Raw genomic sequence first — 21902 nt, forward strand, 5'->3', positions numbered from 1 at the left:
ATTCACCGCTAATGTCAGTTAGCAGCCAGACAGCTAATTAGCTAAGTAGCATCTAAACATACCTGCAAATGTCACTTCAGACCCATTAGATGCTGGTTTGGTCGTCACTCTTTAAAGTTTAGTATTGTAGTCATAAGGTTTTTTGTCTCTGTTTCATGTAGGCCAGCGGATTCTCCAGTATCAGAGTGATGTCCTCGAGACAGTGGTGTTGGTGAACCCGTCAGAGGAGACCACTTCTTCAGAGGTGAGTAGTCACAACCGGACGACACGGACTAAACAACCACTGGGTGACGATGACCAGATGCTCTGGTATTAGTAGTTATTATTTATTAAAATCACAATGAGGAGTTTCAGACCAAAGTGTTCAGTCTGGGTTGAGCTCGGTTTCAAGTGTGAAGAACACAGCAGCATCTGCTGTTCATCATTTATCCCCAATGGGAGGTTGATGTCTTTCCTGCTAGTGATCATTACTCGTTTGATTAACAGGAAACACTTTTTCACTCTCAGCTGAAGCCCCACAGTGTGAGACACTCTTTAATATTCTGCCTATAAATAAACCCACTGCCTCAGTGTGAATATTTGTCAGGTGTTTGGCTTTCAAACGCTTAAAATAAGCTAACCTTTTAGTTTTCGCTATTGTTTTTGTCTAATGTAATGTAATGGAAAGTCAATTAATGATTAAACCTGAGGTACTATTCAAAAGTTTGGACACACTTTCTCATCCAAGTGAATGGAAAGGTGTGTTTGTTGGGAAATACAGTGTACCATTCATTTATTCTACATTTAACCTTTATTCTTAATGCTTCAGCAACTTCAACTACTTTAAAGACTCAATGAATTGTCGCTGAATAGAAATTTTACAATCAAATTGTGTCTAAAATATCTATTTTTGCTCCTTTTGCTGAGATTGACATGTCTAAATAATTCATTTGTGAGTGGCAGGGACAGAAACTGTTCAACTATTACAAGTAATTTTAGACTGTTCTTCAAAATGAATGCTCAACCTTTCATCTCATACTCATTGTGTTGCAACATCTACTTTGATATGAAATCTTTAAAAATGTCTTCTTTCTTTGATTATGTCACTCTGAAGTGCCATTACTACTATTATTATCACTCAGTGGCTCACTGTTGCCTGGATGACATATATTAGGGGACAAATAAAGCAGCTCTCAAACAAAAATAAATGTTAGTTAGTTAGTTTTGTTCTTTGAAGATCCTAGAAAACTCAAACTTTACAGAACAGACATGTGGTTACTGTCATATCAGTAATAGATAGTTGTACTGTTGTATAAAAGTCAAAATAACCCTGATCTCAATTCAATTGCTTGTATTTTTCTCCAAAAAGACTTTCATCAGTTCAGCTCAGTTGTACTTTTTGTTTTAATGATTCATGGAAGATTTTTTTTATTATTATGAAGCATTAATATCAGCAGTGTTTATAGTGGTTATTCTATACTACTCTCTACCCAGATCCGTTCTCTGATCACTGACCTCGCTGGAAATAAGTTGCTGATACTCAGCGGCCAGAACTCTGAGCAGGGAGGTGACATCCTGCTGCAAGGTGGAGCCTTCACCTGGCAACACTTCTCCAACATCGTCTCCGACCCTCAAGTAAGCAGAGTGTCAAGTCAAGTCAAGTCAGTTGTATTTGTACAGCCCAATGTCACAAATTTGCCTCAGGGAGTTTTACAATCTATACAGCAATACAACATCTTTTATCCTTAGACCCTTGATTCGGATAAGGAAAAACTCCCCAAAAAAACCCTTAACAAGGTGCACTTCTCTCCAAATACTTAACAGTGTACATTTATGAAAGATAACATAAGCACATCTATTTTAGTTTGACTCTTCTTGTTTCCCTGCGTCTGTATTCACAGGTGATTGAAGTCCTGTCCAGGGCCTCTTCAGAGCAGCCGTCCAGACTTACTGTTTCCTGTCAGGGAGACGGGGGCTGGAGCTCCCTGGGCCAAAGCCAGGAGCAGCAGCCACTCCAAAATCTTATGGAATACCGCCTGAACCCTGAACCCCACCTGCCCGACATGGACGGAGTCACAGAGTTCACCGAGTATGTCTCAGAGACAGTGGACGTGCCATCGCCCTTTGACCTCTTGGAGCCACCGACCTCCGGAGGTTTTCTGAAGCTGTCCAAACCCTGCTGCTACATCTTCCCTGGAGGCAGAGGAGACTCTGCTCTGTTCGCCGTTAACGGATTTAACATCCTGGTGGATGGAGGGTCTGATCACAAGTCTTGCTTCTGGAAGCTGGTTCGCCACCTGGACAGGATTGACTCTGTTCTGCTCACCCATATCGGGGCAGACAACCTTCCTGGCATCAACGGGTTGTTCCAGAGAAAGATTGCAGAGCAGGAGGAGGAGCGTAACCAAGGATCTGGCTCCAGCAGCAACGGTGACTGGATGAAGAACCTGATCTCTCCTGAGCTCGGGATCGTGTTTTTCAACGTCCCAGAGAAGCTTCGGATGCCGGAGTCAACTCTGAAAGTAAAGCGAAGCATTGAAGAAGCATCTCTTACATTGCAGTACCTCAACAAGCTCGGTATCACACCAGAGCCTCTTCACAGGGTCGTCAGCAACACTATCGAACCCATCACACTGTTCCACAAACTCGGAGTCGGAAAGTTGGAGATGTATGTGTTAAACCCTGTAAAAGAGAGCAAGGAGATGCAGTTTCTAATGCAAAAATGGGCCGGAAACAGCAAAGCCAAGACCGGGATTATGATGCCAAATGGAAAAGAAGGAGAAATATCCGTCCCCTATTTGACATCAGTTACTGCTCTCATTGTCTGGATTCCTCACCGTCCCACAGAAAAGATAGTCAGGGTGCTCTTCCCAGGAAACGCACCACAGAATAAAATCTTCGAGGGTCTTGAGAAACTGAAACACCTGGACTTCCTGCGATACCCAGTGGCTACCCAAAAAGACATATCCTCCGGTGCACCGCCTCCCATCATCAAACAGACCAAAATGAGATCAAGAACTGACAGCAAAGAGAGTCTCAAATCTTCACCCAAACCACACTCTAAAACAACCAAGAAGGAAGCCAGCGGGCAGGAGGAAGAGTCCAAGGCTGAGATCGTTAAAGAGAATAAAGTAGAAAAGAAAGAAGAGAAGAAAGTCAAAAGCGAAAGTCTAAAAGCGACCAAACAACAGAAAAACAGCGAGGTGGCCCCTGTGGGAGTGAAGACAGAGAAAAAGAAAATATCCAAGGACAAAACCACCAAGCAGGAGAAAGCCTCCAAGATGGATGAAAAGAAAGACAAAGAGAAGAAAGAAATCAAGAAAGAGAAACGTGAAGTAAAGAAAGATGAAAACATAAGAAAGGAAGAGAAAAAAGAAAGTAAAGCCAAGGAGGATAAAAAGAAGGACCCGAGTAAACCGGAGCTGAGAAAAATCACTAAACCTGACCTGAAGCCGCTGACCCCTGAAGTGAGAAAAACTCTGCACAAGGCCAAGACTCAGGCAAAGCCCAAGACAGACAAAAATAAAGCAGTTAAAGAAGAAGCAAATGAGAAAAAGCCAGTCCCGAAGAACATCCCTGAAGAGGTCGCGGCAGCGGCTCTGGCAGACAGGTCCATCGTGTCCTCCCCCGAGGACCTCACCGAGGACTTTGAGGCTCTGAAGCAAGAAGAACTGTCCAAACTTATTAGTGAGCCAATACAGAATGATGTGATATCTGGGCGTTCAATGTACACAGATACTAAAGTTTCTTCCATAATTTTCCCTGATGAAAAAATTATACCCCCAACCACTGAGATAAAACCCGCTTCACCCATATCTCCTGTCAAACAAGAAGATAACGATGGCAAGGGTGCAGCCACTGAAAAGAAGGATGCAAGTGATGGCTTTGACAAGAAATATGAAGAGGAGAAAATGGAGAAATATGACAAATATCCTGTAAAGGACGACATAAAAGACAGATCAAAGAAGAGTGACAGCTCAGAGGAGGAGGGGGATGTGATTGAAAAAGCCGAGTTCGAAGGAACAGAAGACGACGAGGTTCTGAAGTACAAAACAGACGAGACAAAGAAAGACAAAACTGGAAAGGAGTGGGACACCAAGCCAACTGAGCAAAAACCAACCGCAGCCCTGTCTGGACAAGCCGCAGCTTCGGCCTCTGAGCAGTTCTCCTTCATCCAAGATGAGACCATCCCCGGATACTCCGAGACTGAACAGACCCTCTCTGATGAGGAGATCCACGAGGAAACAGAAGACAGGATCCCACAGCTACGATATGATGTGGGCTCCTATGACGTCTCCGTCCCCGATGTCCCCGGTACCTTTGACTCCATGCAGGGTATAAAAGAGATGAAGAGCTCCGTCGTGTCTGATGTCGCGGATGTCAAACCGAAAGCCTTCATGGGAGCTCAGGAGCCTGAACTTGCACCGTACCCTGCCATCATCGCTGCTCCTCTTGCGGAGGAGGAGCACATCTCCTCAGCAACATCCATCACAGAATACGACAAACTGTCCTCCTTCGCCACATCTGTAGCCGAGGACCAGTCCATAACCTCGGTGACGGCACCTCAGACCGAGGAAGTCGGGAGGAACTCTCTCATGCTCGACACCATCAACAGTATCCCCTTGCGTGCAGAGGCCGCCCATGGGAAGGACTATCTCCACTCAGCAGGAACCATCTCACCCACCTCCTCTCTGGAGGACGACAAATGCTTTAAGTCTCCGTCCTCTGATGAGTACCAGCCCCACATTCCCGAGATGGAGGGCGACGCAAAGATCACGGCGGTCCACGAAGAAGAAGACGACGAGGAAGACGAGGACGAGGACCAGACTCCGAATGTTGACATCCCTCTGGGGAAACTTCAAGAGGGCTACGAACACGCAACCTCCATGATGCTCCAGGAGAAAGAGAAATCCCCCTCTGCCGCCATTTCTCCTTCTCCCTTCTCTACCACGCAGTTTTCTCCCACGCAGGCTGTCAAAGAGAACCAGGCTCTCTTTAGCACAGAGGGATTTAAGACTGGTGCTGAGATAAAGACTGTTTCACCCCCTCCATCTTTCTCCCCCGGGTTAGAGTCCCACTCCAGGCAGGAGAGTGAGGAAAGATGTCTAAGTCCAGATGATAGCACGATGAGACTGGCCTCGCCCACACAGTCGGTGCCTACCAGCAGCGGCTACTCTCCAACAGAAGACAAACCCTTTAAGTCAGAAGATAAAGACGAGGCAGTGAAAGCCGACACCCAGAAAACAGAAAAATCAGTCACTGTGTCTGACAACACCTCTTTCATTGGTCAGCCAGGCGATAAGACAGCATTTGAAGCTTCTGAAGAATCCGATGAAGAAGATGAGGATGAAGCTGATTTTTTCGCCAAAAAGGATCTACAGCCTACCGTTAAGGCTAAGCTTATGGAGGCAAAAGAAGGTTGTTTCCTGGATGATGACTCCTCCTTTGTGGCCAAATCTGCAAAGATAGAAACAGAAGTCAAGACCTCAGACAAGACACAGGTGTCCTTCAGCACAGATGAGAAACCAAAGGTTCAAGTGATGTACTCGGATGAAGACGAAGATGAAGATGAAGACGAGGTTGACGATGTTAAAGATTATTTCCCGGGTGAGGTAGGGTCTAAATCGTTATCAACAGATCAAAGCAAAGCAGACATAGAAAAGGACAGCACGGAGAAAACAGATGTCGCTTCTAAAGAGTCTGAGAAAAGTGTTCATTTCGATCTCTATAATTTCCCAGAGAAGGAGAGCAAAGAAAAGGCCTTATACATAAGACAAGACACGCCTTATGTGCACGGCAAAACATTCTCATACGGCGACTTTTATGACAGCAAAACAAGCTCAGTGGACTCTGATTTATATCGTCACGAGTCCTTAGATAAGACGGAGAAGGACGTAGCAAAGGGTGAAGTGGATTCGCAGAAACAGAAGTCCCCATCACCGGTTCAAGATGCGGACAAGATGTCAGAGAAGGATGGATTTACCACCTCTTATGGAAAAGAGTCCTCCATCCCATCATGGATGGACTCCAAGAGCACTCCTGCTATTCCTCCATTTGAAAAAGAGGTCAAAGAAAAGGAGACGTTTGAATACAGCGCAGGTAGCCGATTCCCGTCAGTGGCTGATAGACCTGAAGCCTCATCCACTTCCTTATCTGCAGAAAAAGACTCCTTCTCCTTTAAAAGCCAGACTGACAGCGCTAAGCCCCCGACATACTCCTCAATGACAGCATTTGATGCCGACAAAGCCGCTGCCGCAGGCTACAGCGAGAAAGGAGCCTGTTTGGAGGTTGATATGCGAAAACTAACAGCGAGGGATGAGGAAGATTATGATGATGACGAAGTCGTTGATGAGGATGATGAGGAGGAATACGAAGAGGAGGAGGAGGAGGAGGAGGAGGAGGAGGATGAAAGCACTGTTGATTCCGGTATGGAGAAAGGTGCCAAAGAGAAGTCTGAGAAGGAAGTAAAAAGTCCAATCAGTGAAATGTTCGGCTCAAACAGGCCTGAGTTTATGATTTCCATGGCTGGATACGGTTATAACAGTCAGGGGAAGCCGAGCGTGAAAGAAAGCGTCTCTAGCTCTCTCACAAAAGCTGAAGACAAAGATGCTAAGATTGACTCCTCATCCCTCAGTGGAAAGCCAATGGATTTAGGAGCTACGGGTTTCTCCGGCTACTCGTCCGGGTTTGAATACTCGTACGGAGGTGGAGAGAAAGGCTCGTTCTTATCCAGTCAGACCGCAGACAAAGCTAAAGGGGATTTCACTTTGAAATCAACAGAGGACAGTTTCTACCAGACTGACAGAGCTGATCCTGATTTTGAGAAACAGAAGACACCAGACCTTCTGAGCAAGAAGTCACTGGACACAAGCTTCCAGTATACGACCACGGCTGCCCCCGGATACTCCTCCTCTTCGGCCTACAGCTACTCCTCCTCCACCTCGGGCTCCCTCTCCACCAGCCGTCAGTTCGGAGAGGAGCTGGAGACGCCTGCCTCTGCCGAACCTCCCTTTGAATACTCCTCCTTTAAAGAGGAACACTCACTGGTTATGGATTCTCCATTCTCCAGCTCAGCTGGTGCCAAAGACGACTATCTGGAAGTGTCTGAGAAACAAATCACCACGACAACCACGGCTGAGTCTACCTCCAGTTTAGCCCGCTTCTCACCTCTCAGCCCGTTCGAGGAGGTTAAATCCTTCCCTTCACTATCATCCGCTGCCTTTGCTGAGGAGAAGAAGGAGCATACCACTTCATTAGGTGGACTTATGGACAAAGGCCCTCAATCAGATTGCTTCTATAAGCCTGAGTGGTCTGAAGGGTCCAAGCTGGACTCAGCTGGTGGGTTTGGGGCCTCAGCAGGACTGTTCTCTCAACCCGCTAAACTCACCAAGGATAAAGAGGCAGCCAGCGCCGCTCTGTTCGGTGTCACTTCTTCACCACGCCCAGACATAGAAGGCAAACATTACTTTGAGGAGACCGACAGCAGCGAAGAAGAGGATGAGGAGGTTTACATGCGTGAGATGACTCGGAGGTCGCCCTCTAGTGGTCTGGCTGGAAGCCTTTCATTTTCTGACAAACCTGCTGCTCCTGCTGCCAGTGAAAAGACAGGCGGTGCACTCCCTGATGTTCTCGGCTCCTACATGTCCTCACCTCTCCAGGCCAGCAAGCCAGACACAGCCAACGGCCCCACGGAGGTCAGCACAAGCTCCACCCTCCTCGCTGGAGCAGCAGCAGCCAGCGGTGCAGCTTCAGGCCTCCCCAAGGTGGAGCCCAAAGAGGCAGCAGGAGGATACAGGAGCACTTATGAGTGGGAGATACCAAAGCCACAGATAGGAATGATGCCCGGAGACTCTCCTCCCCATTATCGTCACGATGATGAGTTTGAAGAGGAGTGTGAGATGGAGCCAGAGCACCCGGCCCGCCCTCTTTCACTCTCTTCAACCGATAAGCCTTTCCGCTCGCCATTCTACGCTGAAGAGTGCAGCCGAGGAGGGCATGACGACGACGACGACGACGATGACAGCGATCAGGATCTCGTCGGTGATGTACCCATGGGAGCCACCTCCTCTTACGCCAGCCGCACCTCTCCGGGATATTCCTCCTCTGAGTTCAAACAGCGCAAAGAAGACCTCTCACCTTCCTTCATCAACCCCAGCATGCGGCAGCTATGCAGCGACGACGACGACGAAGAGGACGGACAGAGAAGCGACCAATCGCAGGAGGGAGATGAGCACGACTTGTCAGTGAAGAGAAGGGCTCACAAACAGCCCCACCATCACCAGTCTCACAGCAGCTCTCTGCACCAAGCCGGCGGCATGTCGGCAGGGCTGGGTCTGGCCACGGAGGACACACCGCCCACCTCCGTCAGCGAGTCTCTCGCCTCTCAGTCAGACTCTGATGTGCCTCCAGGAACCGAGGAATACCCCTCTGTCACCGGTGAAGGCAACATGGACTCAGATGAGGATGCAGACTACATGCCTGTTGATAAATTATCTGCCACAGGAGGAGGCAGCCATCACTCTACTACTAGGAGGAGCCACGACCCTCCTCCCGCACCCCTCATGGACCCCTACCCTCACCCTCCACGCCCAGATGTTTGCATGGTGGATCCTGACTCTTTGGATAACAGCTCGGTTAAGAAAGAGACAAAAACCAAAGGCCTGAAGAAGACCTCCGGGAAAACCAAATCATCTTCCCCAGCCAGGCGCAAGAGGTCCCCCATGCCCGTCAAACAGACGCCGTCTCCTCGCAGCGCCTCGATGAAGAAGAAGGACGCGGACAAGAGCTCACGTATGTCTCGTCTGTCAGATGGACAAGGCTCCAAAGACGATGACCTCTCCAGGTCGAGCTACAACCCTGGCAAGGGGCTGACCAACGGTGTCAAGAGCAGTTCAAGTGAGCAGAATTAACTAAAAACATAATCATGAAAGCTTTTAAATGACATTTAATGCAACACAGGATGTTTTGTAAGATATTTTTGCATATGACAGTGACAGTTTGCTTTCGTTCTCCCGCTCAGGTTCTCAGAAGTCCGGCTCTGCGGCTGCTCCTGGCCTTCCCATTTATGTGGACTTGGCCTACATTCCCAACCACTGCAGTGCCAAGAACGTGGACCAAGAGTTTTTCAAACGCGTCCGCTCTGCGTACTACGTGGTGAGCGGGAACGACGGAGCGAGCGGTGAACCGAGCCGAGGAGTCCTTGACGCGCTGTTGGATGGCAAAGCTCAGTGGGGATCAAACCTTCAGGTGACATTTCTCTATTTAGTTTTGCACAAAGGCTAACCTGTATTCTAAAATGATCTTTCTTATTCATGATGAGTCTCAGGATTTTAAATTGCCTGGCCTAATTTGGCAAAAATTTTGTCTGTGGTGTGTAAATCACACTGACTGATGTTTACAACTTTGATTGTAGTGTTTGGTCATGTAGGTCAACATAAACTCTCACACAAAAGTAGTGAACTCTCTACAGCATTAAAATTAAACATGTTCGTGGCTTTTATTTTCTAGCACTTGCTATTAGAAATTGAAAAATTACAGCTCCTAACATAATTTGGTTTCCTTCATATTCATAAAATTCACCAACACTCTCTTCTAAAATGGATTTTTCCAACTTTTTAGCTGCAATCTCTGCTGTTTAGAAATGTCTCCTCCATTCAGTCCTCTCTGTCCTGCTGTTATAACAGACATAGCTGCAGACCATCAACAGAAATATTGCATAAACAACAGTATTGGATTGTGTTACAAAATAAGACGACCCTAATCTAAATATAAGGTACGAACAACATGACGTACTGTTGAGAAAGACTGTATTTTTGTTATTTGCCTTATTATAAATGAGGTTTTCTTACTTCTGCAGCAGAAACTGGAAGTTCTAGTTTCATTTCAGCTCAACATGCAGTATAATCTTTAAAATAATCATAACTCCTAATCCACACTTTGTTAGATTTCACTAAACTAAAGAGATATTTGTGCGTTATAATGACATCAACAGCTGGATATGAACCTGAGCTTTGCTGTACTTCCATGAGAGAGAGATGGACTCCTATGTGGAGAGAAATATTATACCGAATCTGAAATCCTCCCCTTGACAGCAAAGCAAAAAACTATGTGGGCGAAGTCTGATATTTGTTATTTCCCAGAGGATGGAGGTGGGCGTGAATGAGTGAACGCTTTTACTTTCATATGAAGGCTTAAAATTAAAAAATGCTTTAGATTAGCTCTGGTTTATTTGTACTACAAAAGAGTGTAAATGTTCATTTTAACAAAATCTGACATTCACAGTTGTGTGGAAATTTAGGTTCCCTTTTCTATTTTGTTGTCACCCTCATCAGCTGTGACACATCCACATCTCTTGTCTCCCCCCCCCATCAGGTGACGCTGATCCCCACCCACGACACGGAGGTGACCCGTGAGTGGTACCAGCAGACGCACGAGAAGCAGCAGGAGCTCAACATCATGGTCCTGGCCTCCAGCAGCACCGTCGTCATGCAGGACGAGTCTTTCCCTGCCTGCAAGATCGAGTTTTAAGACCTCCTTTCCTCGTTTCCTCCTCTCTCTCTCTCTCTCTCTCTCCTCCTCTGGCCTCCCCCCGGTGTAGACCTGTTTTTAATTGCTCTTCTCGATAGCCTGATTATGCAAATCTGTCTCAGCTCGTGTTGAAGTCGTATGAAAAGAAGCAGAGACAGATCTGGATAACTGTCTATTTTTTTTTTTCTAGATTTTTATTCATTTATAAGCTTGTCGTGGCTATCACCATTTATATTGCAAGTTTCTGACAGCTATGTCCTCCACTACATTATTAATACTCAGTCCTGTGAAAGGGACAGTTTTCTTTCTGTTTTTTAACTTTTTTTTTTTCCAAACCTTGTGAGACATTAACTTCTCTATTGATTGGCTGAGACAACATGCCCGTTGTATTGTTAAAAAAAAACATTTAAATGCTGATGCTTGGTCGCTCGTCTTCTAATTGGCTTAAATCAAAGCACAAGTTCACGCACCTTAAAGCCAGCAACAAACAACTACATTGTTTCTCTCCACCGGATCCCAAACATCAAGCCTCTCACAACATTTAACTGATAGAAAATCATTAGTCCTGATCAGTTTTACTTTACTTTCCCTTTCCGTCTCTCTTCTACGACAATGACCCGGTGTTGAACTTTGTGCCTCCTACTGACATAGTGAGATAGAAAAACGTTCAAGCGGATCCCAGCGGTCCTTTTCAAGATGTCTTTTGAGAATATATTTACCGTAGCATCATAGAAGACCATATTCAAAACTCTGTATTGTAGTGAATTATGATATTTCTACGGTTATCTCAAAGTGAAACTCAACTTCGTTACAGTAAGAATTTCTCAGTGGCTGTTATTTCCTACAGTGAATTTGACGGTTAAGTTCTACTATAATTGTTTTCTGTAGTCTTTGATGTATTTTTCAGTGTTTCCGGTTAACATATCGTTGCAGAGAATCATGAGGAGAACTGCAGGCAGAGGCGATGATGCCGCTTAAAAAACAAAACAAAACAAAACAACAAAAAAAAAATGGAATCGTCATCCGATCTTTGGATTCTACCTGTTTATATCTTTACATACGGAACAGCACTTTGTGTTCAGAGCTCGTTAGAAGGACAAACCTTGCATCAGTTGCTGTGTCAATATGATCTTTATACAAAAAAAAAAGCTGTGTTAAAGAACGAAGAATGTATTCCGCTATAACAAATAATATAGGAACATGTGGCTGCGCGAGGAGAGATTGTGTTTGCTTGGTGAACAAAAGATGTGGGGCTGGTTCGACTGGTGGTTAGAGGTTAGACTGTCACCCACATGTGCCTTTCTGTCCCGCTGTGCTGGAAGGGAAGTGAAATTGTGAAAATTCGTCCTTAGAGGTTTTTAGAGGTATGCCGGCGTGCGGTGCATCCACGGCTCTGTGGCGGAGGCTTTTTCGGCGAGCTGGTCTCCTCTGTGGTTGTGAGTTTTTCTGTCGGTGAGGTCAGCGCACAAAAAAAAAAAAAAGCAAAGGTTGGAGTTGTACATATTTGAGCATAAAAACGGCACTTTTCAAAGCACCAATTCAGTATTTCAGTCTTTTTTTTTTTTTTTTTCCTGGAGCTGCCACTCGAAGAAGCACAAACAGCAACCAGTGTGCAAAACTGTGGTTTTTGCTGTTTTTCAAATTTAGCAATTCACTATTTGCACTTGAATCTCGTGCTATTTTTTTTCTCATCATGGTCTTTAGTTTGCAAACTAGTTTAAAGCCACAATCACCTCAACTTCTTGCATTTTTAAATCGCTTCATTTAACTGGTTATTTCCAGTATCAGTTTTCTTTCTGATATTTAAGTGGATGTGTTTAAGTAACACTTTATTAACTTAATATTATGTGTAGATGTGTTTTAATTTGATATTGATGATTTTATATTTTGATAAGTTTTAAGTAATTTGATAGATTTTAACCAGGAACAAAACCAACTATCTTAACAAAATTAGCGGACCAACAAGCCTCACCAGGGTTGCTATTTTATGATCTACAATAAAAAAAAAATCCAGATATTTCTCTGTATATTATTTTATTTCCTCGACTCATCTAATGATGCATGTATGACAGATGCATGCACATAAAGGCGATGGCTCTTTAAAATAAAAAAAGAAAAGAAAAAGGCGTAGGGCTGCAGGGAGCGGAGCCCAGCGGCTCCAGATGATTTGAATGTGAAGATGCAGATTACCTTTACCTTCTCCATGGAGGACTCTGATCTCCTGGTTGCCTTGGTTACCGTGCATCATATGGTACATCTGACTCATCGGTCACGCTGTCCTTACTGTTTGCCTGCGATACACCACAACTCAGTGCAGGGCAGTTTTAACTAAACTTAAATGTGCGGGTTATAAAAAAACACGACCATTCCTCTCTTTCTTTGGACGACAGGATACAGTTTTAAAACATTTCTGTCTGCAGATGTTGTCAAAAATGATAAACAAGTAACGTTGTCTGCCACATTGAGGCGATATTGATGTTGAGTTGAAGTTCCTAATTCCTGCCTAATTAAAAAAAAAAAGATCCATTAATGGCTTCTTCGATGAAACAGGGTTAACCTTTATGCCGGTGTTTTTTCGCTGTTAACCTACTGTGCTGCCCGTGTGGGCTCGTTAACAAGTTAATGACAATGTAATCTGCATTACTATTACATACTGCATCACTATAAAGGCTAATAATTAAAATAGCAACACTACTCACATATGAGCAGATCACTCAAAACCCAGACTGCCAGACATGAGAGACTCGGTTCACTCGTGTCAGTACATTTTTATCTATAGAAGATTTCCTATTATTCACACTTTTTCCAGGTAAAGCGTAATAAACACACACACACACACACACACTCACACATAACTGCTACATTTTCGTATTGTGCAAAAAAAAAAATTAAAAAAAAAATCTGGTGTTCAGACTCGTCTGAATCCTGCCGTGAAACAAATCATCATAAAGACTGTTGGTTTCCAGTGAGCCCTGCTTGTACGTGCATGTGTACCTTTTGAGTTCCCTTGTATTGTAATAGCTGAAGAAAAACTGACTTAACATAGAAGTGCTATTTTAAAAGATGTATATTTAAATAGCTAGGCTGTCCGGTACCGAGGAGGCACATGTAACCTGGCCGTGTTGTGCTGTAAAGAAAGCCTTGTGATCGTTTTTTCCTCCTTTCTGCTTCATGGTTCTACTTTCATCTCTTGTTTTAAGTGCAATATTCTCTTTATCTCTCTTTAAATGCTTAAAAAGGTCAAAATAGAAAACAGATTTATTGTTAAAAAGGGAAAAAAGTGTGGTGAAGACCAATAAAACATCATTTACTGAAGAAAAATGTCTCCATCTTGTCTTTTTATATTACATGAAGTAAATATTTTCCTTATGAAAAGTGATTAAAAGTATGTTTTAGCTTTTTTTTTTAATCAACCTTTTTAGCTTGTGACCTTTTGTAGCCAAGCAATGCCTACATGCGACCCCCAATCACAGGTCACGTTATATCTCTGCACTTTGATGAAGAGTTGTGTTATTTTAGTAGTTTTTAGAAATCTAAAGAGATAAAACTCTCCAGCATTTCAACAGCAACAAAGAGTCTCCAGCCCTGCTAGCAGCTCTGTGAGCTTTGAGCTACATGCTAACGTTAGCATGCTAATATGCACACAATATTAACATACTGAGTTTAGCAGTTATAATGTTTATCATGTTGACCGTCTCAGGTTAGCATGCTAACATTGCTAATCGGCACCAAACACAAGAGTATAGCTGAGTCTGATGGGAATGTCATTAGTTTATAAGGTAAACTAACCTAATGGTGCCAGAGAAATTGTTTAGGTATCTTCAAAGTTACTAAAATTTATCCAAGGGGGAACATGAATGTGTGTACCAATGTTCATGCATCCAATAGTTGATGAGACATTTCATTCATTCTTATGTTGGCGTTAAAGGATAAAGCTGGTGATTTTCTATATTTTTCTTGTCAACAAATCTCATGTGCAGAGCCAAACCTACAATAAACTGATCTACTAACAAGTATTATGTGTGTATCCAAAGCCTGATATCTTATTCCTCTGTGCTGTAGACCTCCGTTGTTGTCCAAAAACTATTACGCTGTACTCTGTCACATTTTCCTTCTTTATGAAGAGTTTGGTCACATTAGTTTGTTTAGAAACAGCTCCAAAGACTAATAACAGCGATCACGTTTTCAGTCTCTGGAGAGTAGTTCTGTGTAAGACGCTACTGAGCATGTGCGGGAACACTGTTCTGTTTACAGCTTCATTAGCTTGTTGTGCTACATATCACAACCTCTCGATTTTGTACTACATTGTAAATTTTTCAAAGAACTTCAGTACAAAGTCAAGAGGTTGTGATATGTAGCACAACAAGCTAGCAAAGGTAAAAACAGAGAAAATCACCAGTTATGTCCTTTAAAGGAAAAGTCAGGGGAACATTAATGTCAGTAGGATCTTCTGGGGACAACGTTTAGCACCTATCCAGGTATTGAAATATTTAACAAAGTATTTGACTTGCTAGAGGAAAACTCAGAGAATCAATAAAGTCATTAGGATTCATTTTCTGGGCATCATGAATCTGTACCTAATGTTCCACTAAAAACCCAAAATGCCAACCTTCTGGTGGTTTAGTGCCAGTTAAAGTCAGGAGATTATAAGTCTGTAAGCTTCATCCTCTTGGGACCATGAACATCTGACAGACTCACATTGCCTCCAACACTGAGCACACTGATAGTGTGACTAAAATAAAAAGAGAAGACTGAAAAGAACTTCATTTTGTGTGTCAGAAACTATTTCTCTTCTTCTTTCCTATCTTGTTAATCGTCTCACGTTCCCTCAGATGAATCATCCTACCATTAGAGGGCCCAGAGCCACAGGTTGGGAACCACTGATCTCAGCCTTGTACACAGCAGTTTTCTTCCTCACTGCTTTGGGGTGTAAGGATGATGTAATCCAGTGGGGGCTGAAGCCCATAGAGGGGTCCAGACAGACGAACAGTGTGGTCTTTGTTCTGGTTGTGTTAAACCCTTTTTCAACAGTCTGAGAGTCCAGAGATCTGCAGGATGGGAGCGTCGAGGCCCCGCGGGGCTGATATGAGCTGTTTGTCATGCAAAACCAGACAGAGACGGCAGTGATTCACAGAGCGTCAAATCCCCGTTTTTTTGTTGTCAGGTGGAGAAGCCCGGACACTGTTCGGTCTTTGTAAAGCTGATAGTGTGTCGGAGGAAGGAGCCGTCCGGAGAACAATCCCCGCTGTGAGAAGCTGCTGAATAGATGCAGCAATGACATCACCTCCAAAGTCACATGATCAGGATGGAGTACAGCAGGAACAACAGATGTGAACACAAGACAGTTTCCCTTTTCTTCAGAGGAAAATAACTACTAAAGTACATTTAATTAACTACTGTACTGTTGTGAGGTGGTATTTTCTACTTTTCAGAAGTAAACATTCTACTTTTTACTCGACTACATTCATCTGACACTTAATCCAGTTACTTCTTACTTTGCAGACAGATTTTACATTTAACACACTGTGTGGGCAGTGGTTCTCAACCTGGGGTTCGGGGACTCTAGGGATCCTAGAGGGGGTTCCCAGAAAAATTGGGTATATTTTAATTTCACTATTATGTCATTGACTAGAAATTAACCCAATGAGAGAACATTAATCTGCTAATCTACAGTATAAACAGTTATGGAATAATTAAATCTTATCAGATGGGGATCCCTAAGACTCTCATCTTAAAAATACGAGTCTGCGGCCTGATGTGTATTAATTTGAGGGTCCTTGACACTGAAAAGGTTGAGAACCACTACTCGAAAAATATCTGTTGTATCTTCTTAACGTTCTCTCCTTCTCAACATCGCTCTCACTGCACACTGACCTTCACTTTGACAGCACACACTGCGATGCTGCTGACTGCAGACATCCGGACACACTTACCTCTGACAGATTTACTCAACAGAGTCACACTGTCTGACTTCAGAGGTAAATTTACCTGCTGAGGTCTGAGTCATATCATCAGCAGCAAGAAATACACGCCTGTCGCACATCGTCTAGTGTACTGATAGTCTGGGTTAGTACAAATACAAATACATTATTCAGCAAAGCACAAATAGTAGGTTTTTTACGAATATTTGTTTCATACAAATATTTTTTTTAAATATTTGTATTCTTCATAAGGTAGTTTATTCATGAACACTTATTGTAACACTTGAATTTTCTAGAATTAAAAGCGTAATAAAAGCAAAAATAGGATTTTTAAGCCTCTTTATACTTTTATTCGGATACAAATAATTTTGCTGCCTCAACAAATACAGATACAAATACAAATACTGGACTCTCTGCACATCCCTAGTCTGGGTGTCTTAATTCCAATTAGGGCTGCAACTTTCATTATTGATTAATCTGCAGATTATTTTCTCAATTAATCAACACTTCATAATCTCCTGAACGACAAGTTTTCAAAGGTTTTGTCTGACAAAACTCAAATATATTCAGTTTATTACATAAAACAGAGAAAAGCAGCAAATCCTCACGTGAGAAGCTTCATCCGCAGAAAATTCATCATTTTGCTTGAAAAATAATTCAAACGATTAATTGCTTTTTAAAAAATAGTTGCCGTGTTTTTCTGTCAATCAACTAATCGTTGCAGCTCTAGTTCCAATGAAGGGAAATCTTAATGCTACAGCGTACAATAAAGTTTTAAATGATAGTGAGCCTCCAACATTGTGACAACAGTTCAGCGAGGGCTCCGTTGAGTACATGACACCAGCTGCATAAAGATTTCCCCGAGAGCTCTGACCTCAACCTCATCCATCACCTCTGAACGAACAGGAAGGCCTCATATCCTCCTCTGCTGTTATATTTAGCTTCAATCTGTCATATTCAAGTTAATCAAGCCTGAAATATTTCACATCTTTTGCTGTATTTTCCTCCAGAAGCCTTTATCTCACTTCAAAGATTTTTATTTTAAAGTAAACATGATTCTTGCTGCACTGATGGAGTTAATGATGGAGGAAGTTTTGAGTTATAATTTCCCAATTGGAACTATGTATAATGACCCAATTAAGGCCTGGTTCTCTCTAAAGGCTGCAGCCACTACTTAAGAATTTAATCTTTTTTTAACAGATTGATGAGTTCTGGAAAGACAAGCTGCTGTTGATTTTTTTTTAAAAGTCACAGTTACAGACAGAAATCTTAAAGACCAACACAAACCAGAACCTCATCTGGCAGAACAATATCTTATTATTTATTTAGTGGGTCATTCATTTGTCCCAGAGAGTCCAGGAGGTGAAGGTTTCTGGAGAGAGAGTTACAGAACAGGTGCTCTTATTTCTAGTTTTTCATCTTCTTCATCATCTTATTTTGGTTAATGCTTGGACATTTCTGATTACATTCATTTACTTTCTTTATAGTCAATTTGTAACCCCGGCTTTATATCGATGGCCAAAGCGCAAAACCTCCTATCTGCTGAATTTTCTGATTGGCGGATTTCACTTTGGATGATGAGAACAAGGAAGGTTTTGCTCATATTCAGTCTGTCTGTGAGATAATCCCGCCCTTCGTTGTGACAGAAAAGTCACACAACAAAACAAAAACACAACGCAGAGTCCCTGAGTGTGTAGAGAGGCTGCAGCACGAATCACTGAACATTCATCTCCAGCGGACGAGGAAGCAAATACACTGAATTTAAGGAGTTCTGAGCCGAGTATACTACAATATAGTGACTATTACATTTACTACATCTGTTTACCTGAGAACCTTAATTTTATTTTTAATTTAATTTTACTTATTAACTTAATTTAGAGCATCGTTTTGTAGAATCTCTTCCAACTTGCACCAAGTGCAAAAGCTCCTATCTGCACTTTGTGAGGCATTAATATCTAGTCGCTATTGTTAACACATAATATAATAATATAGTCCAAAAACAGTGTATTATGTATTGGGTGTCCTTAACAAATAGCATTCTGCAAGAAAACAAGTTTTTTTTAGTTTTCTCAAAAAGTGCATTTTTCAGATCGGAGGTTTTGCTCGAATACTAATAAACAAAACTGATTTAAAAGAAACCTCAAACACACCTGGACAAATAAAACCAACAAAACTATCTGCGTGGCTGAAAACCACTAGAGGTGAATGAGGGTTATTTTGGGTGAATTGACCCTTTAAGCGATAATCACAACGAGCTCAAGAAGACGACACACACAATCATATCGGTGCCGTTTTTTTTTTTTTTTTTTAATCTGTACACACACACAGACAGACAGGATGACGGTTCAGAGTTTCACCTCTACAGTACATCGCAGTGTCACATGAAATCCCACCGATTAAACACACAGTTGCACGTCAGCGTACATCATCCCCCCCCTCCCACACACACACACACATACACACCTGCTACATAACCGCTAGCCACAATAAAAGCACATTGAATGTAAAATGCCCCTCTTTGTTTGTTCAGTGATAAAATGAGATTTAGCTTTTAGATTTCTCCCACATAATGAGGTGATTTTACAAAAAAAAATATACAATAACTATGGTACAATTAAATATCTGATGTGTGGGTATTCAAAATACCTGACTTTTTTTTTTTTCTTCTTTCAAGATGCAATTTCAAAATAAATATTTTCTCTTTCTATCATTTTCCTACTGATTATATTAAATCTTCAATGAGGCTTAAGGACTTTGGCAGTAAGCAGTGCACACACACGGTTTCTCCTGGAGATCCATCGTTTCTATTTCGCTGGCAGTGATGAAGATTCAGCTGCAAACAGTTAAAAATCACCGACGCAGTTTGTGAACATGCAGCGCCGCAGAATCTCAGCACAGGACGGACGCTGGCGTGTAATAAAGAACAGAAGAAGAAGAGCTGCTGATTGTATTTTCCTCTCTTTTCAGTCGTTTCCTGTGATTCTCCTTATAAAAAAAAGAGTCGATGAGTCGCTGAATCCTGTAACAAACGAAGAAAACAACAACAACAAAAAAAAGCTTGTGCTCTTACAGCGATGATCGAGCACTGTTGCCCCGGCAACACCTGATACCTGTCACCTGATCGTGATGGATGGATGATGTGAGAAGAAAGCGATGATGGTGAGAAAGACGTGAAGCAGATCCGGTAACGTTTTATTTTACAGGTATTTCAAATTTATACTGATTTTCTGAGTAATCTGCAGATGTGTAACAGTTCATGTTTAGGATGTTTTACAGAAAGGTTGATGCAATGTGGTACAAATTATAAGAAAAAAACAGAAAAAGTGTTAAGTTGGTTTAGTTGGTAAGTGCTGATTCATTATATTGTTCATTTGTAAAAAGTCTTAATAAATTAGACTCTTATTTTTCAGTGTAGTTTGGTGTCAAACTAAGATATTAGCACATCAGGTTGATGAGCACATTTCTCGTTTACGACCAAATTACAGAACTCGTTCAAATAAAAGTCTAAAGATTTAACATTTACACAGCAGCGACTTTCAGGAAATTACTGAAAAAAACCGAATATGCTAATATATTGTTTGACACACAAAACTACACACTTAAGTATTTTCTGTCAGTTAAAGAATTGAAGAGTCTAATTTATTAAAAAAATGGAAAATAAACTAAGTATGAACCCACGTATAATGAATAATGTGACACTTTATTAAGTCTTTTCTTATAATTTGTACCAGACTGCACCAACTCTCTCTGTAAGATGTCAGAAAAATCTAAATACCTGCAATTTACCCAGGAAATTTGTATAAAATTAAGAGACCTGTAAAATAAAGCGTCAGCGCAGATATAACACGATTTAAAGCTTCATTAATCAATATCTTTATGGTAAAAAATTAATTAACCGAAGGTTTTGCTCTCAGTGATGAACCACCAGGAAATAAATCACCATTTTTTTTTAGCCTCTTTTAGCTTTTTTGTTTTGCAGCACATTTACTCTGAAAGTTCAGTCTCACCGCTTCCATCGACCCACTGACGAACCCACCGTACGCCGCCTGCTCAGCAAAAAATGGCCGACATACAAAGTTAAGAGACTTTAACTGGTGAAGAAAGCGGAACATCTAAAAAGGTTCAGATATTTTAGAGTTGTTAAAAGGAGAAACGACGTCGGACTAACGTTCACCAGATGGACACAAACGCCACTCAAACAGGATGATAACGTTGCTCTGAGTCTGCTGGACACATATGTGACTGGGCGTCTGATTTCTAACACACAGACATAACAATCTTATATTTTAGTTATATGTCAGAAATGGATTAATGCAGCTTTGAGGAAAGGGCTTGTGCAACAGCATTTAAGCGACAGTAACAGAGAGCTGTTTAATTTAAGCTTCACCTTACAACAAGTGGCTTCCCACATCTTTACAGACTGATGGACTGAACCAGTCGACTGTCAGAGGAGGCTCAGTGGTGTCACTGGTGTGTAACCAGTGTGCTTTTCAAAAAAAAAAGGCGTTGAACAGCATGTATGGCATTGTCATATGATTCTCCAGCACAGAGCCGAGCGTGAGGATCAGCTGCCCTTTCGTAATTACTCAACATACTGTCATGTAGCTGGAGAAAGGAGGAGGGGGGGGGGGGGGGGCCCCGCGGGCTGCAGTACAATGCCCCGCCGCTCGTGATTGGACGACGAAGACGATGCTCTTAAAGTTACAGGCGTCACCAGTAGTTTCTGACAGATCTGTAGCATTGAGTGTCTCGGCGTCTACGGCTCTGCTGTGTGAGTGGCTCCGACCTCCAGAGGCGTCTCGGGAGGAGGCGGGTTTTCCGGACTGTCCATCCACAACTCCATCGACTCCTGGGTGTCGAAGAACTCGTCGGGCCCCTCGGGAGACTGTGGCGTCTGGGAGCTGGAGCCCGCCTCGCTGCTGCTCTCTCTGAGCTCCAACAGCACGGGCAGAGAACCCGGGAGGCAGTAGCCCTCCATCCGACCCAGAGTGAGCTCACCCAGCGCGGCGCACGGCGGCCTCAAACTGGGATCTAGAATTTCATCGCCGGAGGGATCCACAGCCGCCTCCGACCCCTCCTGATCGGGATGATCGGCTTGGTGCTCGGCGTCGTCCTCTGGAGAGTTATTTGGAGTCAGAGGGACCTCGGAGGGGTTTGAAACGGCGGGGCAGGTCGGGTCGAGGACTTGTGACCCGACTGCCGGCGCCGGCTGAGTGGAAATGTTTTGAGAGGAGTGGGTTTCCTCGCTGCTCTGAGGAGTGAGGGAGATCTTATCGCTGAAGCTGAAGCGCGGGGAAGTGTCGGCTGTGGTGGGAGAAGACGGCCCGGCGCTGGATACCGTGCTGGATGGACCGCTGCTGTCTGCGAAGACGAGAAGAGGAAGACGACACAGAAAGAACCGAATTATTATGATTCATTTGCTCAACATGTCGAAACCTGAAAAAAAAAAAACTGTGCAAAGATGTAAAAGTGTTT

General features: G+C 43.1%; 2 protein-coding genes across 13 annotated transcripts in view; one reads left to right on the forward strand and one right to left on the reverse strand.

Moving 5' to 3' along the window:
• Window positions 1-13442, forward strand: part of map1aa (microtubule-associated protein 1Aa) — a 32767-nt gene extending 19325 nt beyond the window's left edge. The window contains exons 2-6 of the mRNA XM_044356764.1: window positions 162-244; window positions 1474-1614; window positions 1881-8874; window positions 8999-9225; window positions 10351-13442. Of these exons, the coding sequence (XP_044212699.1) occupies window positions 2004-8874; window positions 8999-9225; window positions 10351-10506 (7254 nt within the window). The 5' untranslated portion in view covers window positions 162-244; window positions 1474-1614; window positions 1881-2003 and the 3' untranslated portion in view covers window positions 10507-13442. The remainder of the gene's footprint in view (window positions 1-161; window positions 245-1473; window positions 1615-1880; window positions 8875-8998; window positions 9226-10350) is intronic.
• Window positions 13443-18709: 5267 nt separating this feature from the next.
• Window positions 18710-21902, reverse strand: part of ppip5k1a (diphosphoinositol pentakisphosphate kinase 1a) — a 37922-nt gene continuing 34729 nt past the window's right edge. For all 12 annotated transcript variants that reach the window (XM_044356860.1, XM_044356845.1, XM_044356784.1 and 9 more), the window contains one exon: window positions 18710-21788. In XM_044356860.1, coding sequence (XP_044212795.1) covers window positions 21184-21788 — 605 coding nt within the window. In that variant the 3' untranslated portion in view covers window positions 18710-21183. The remainder of the gene's footprint in view (window positions 21789-21902) is intronic.

Source organism: Thunnus albacares, chromosome 1, assembly GCF_914725855.1.
Source record: "Thunnus albacares chromosome 1, fThuAlb1.1, whole genome shotgun sequence".
Classification (NCBI taxonomy): domain Eukaryota; kingdom Metazoa; phylum Chordata; class Actinopteri; order Scombriformes; family Scombridae; genus Thunnus; species Thunnus albacares.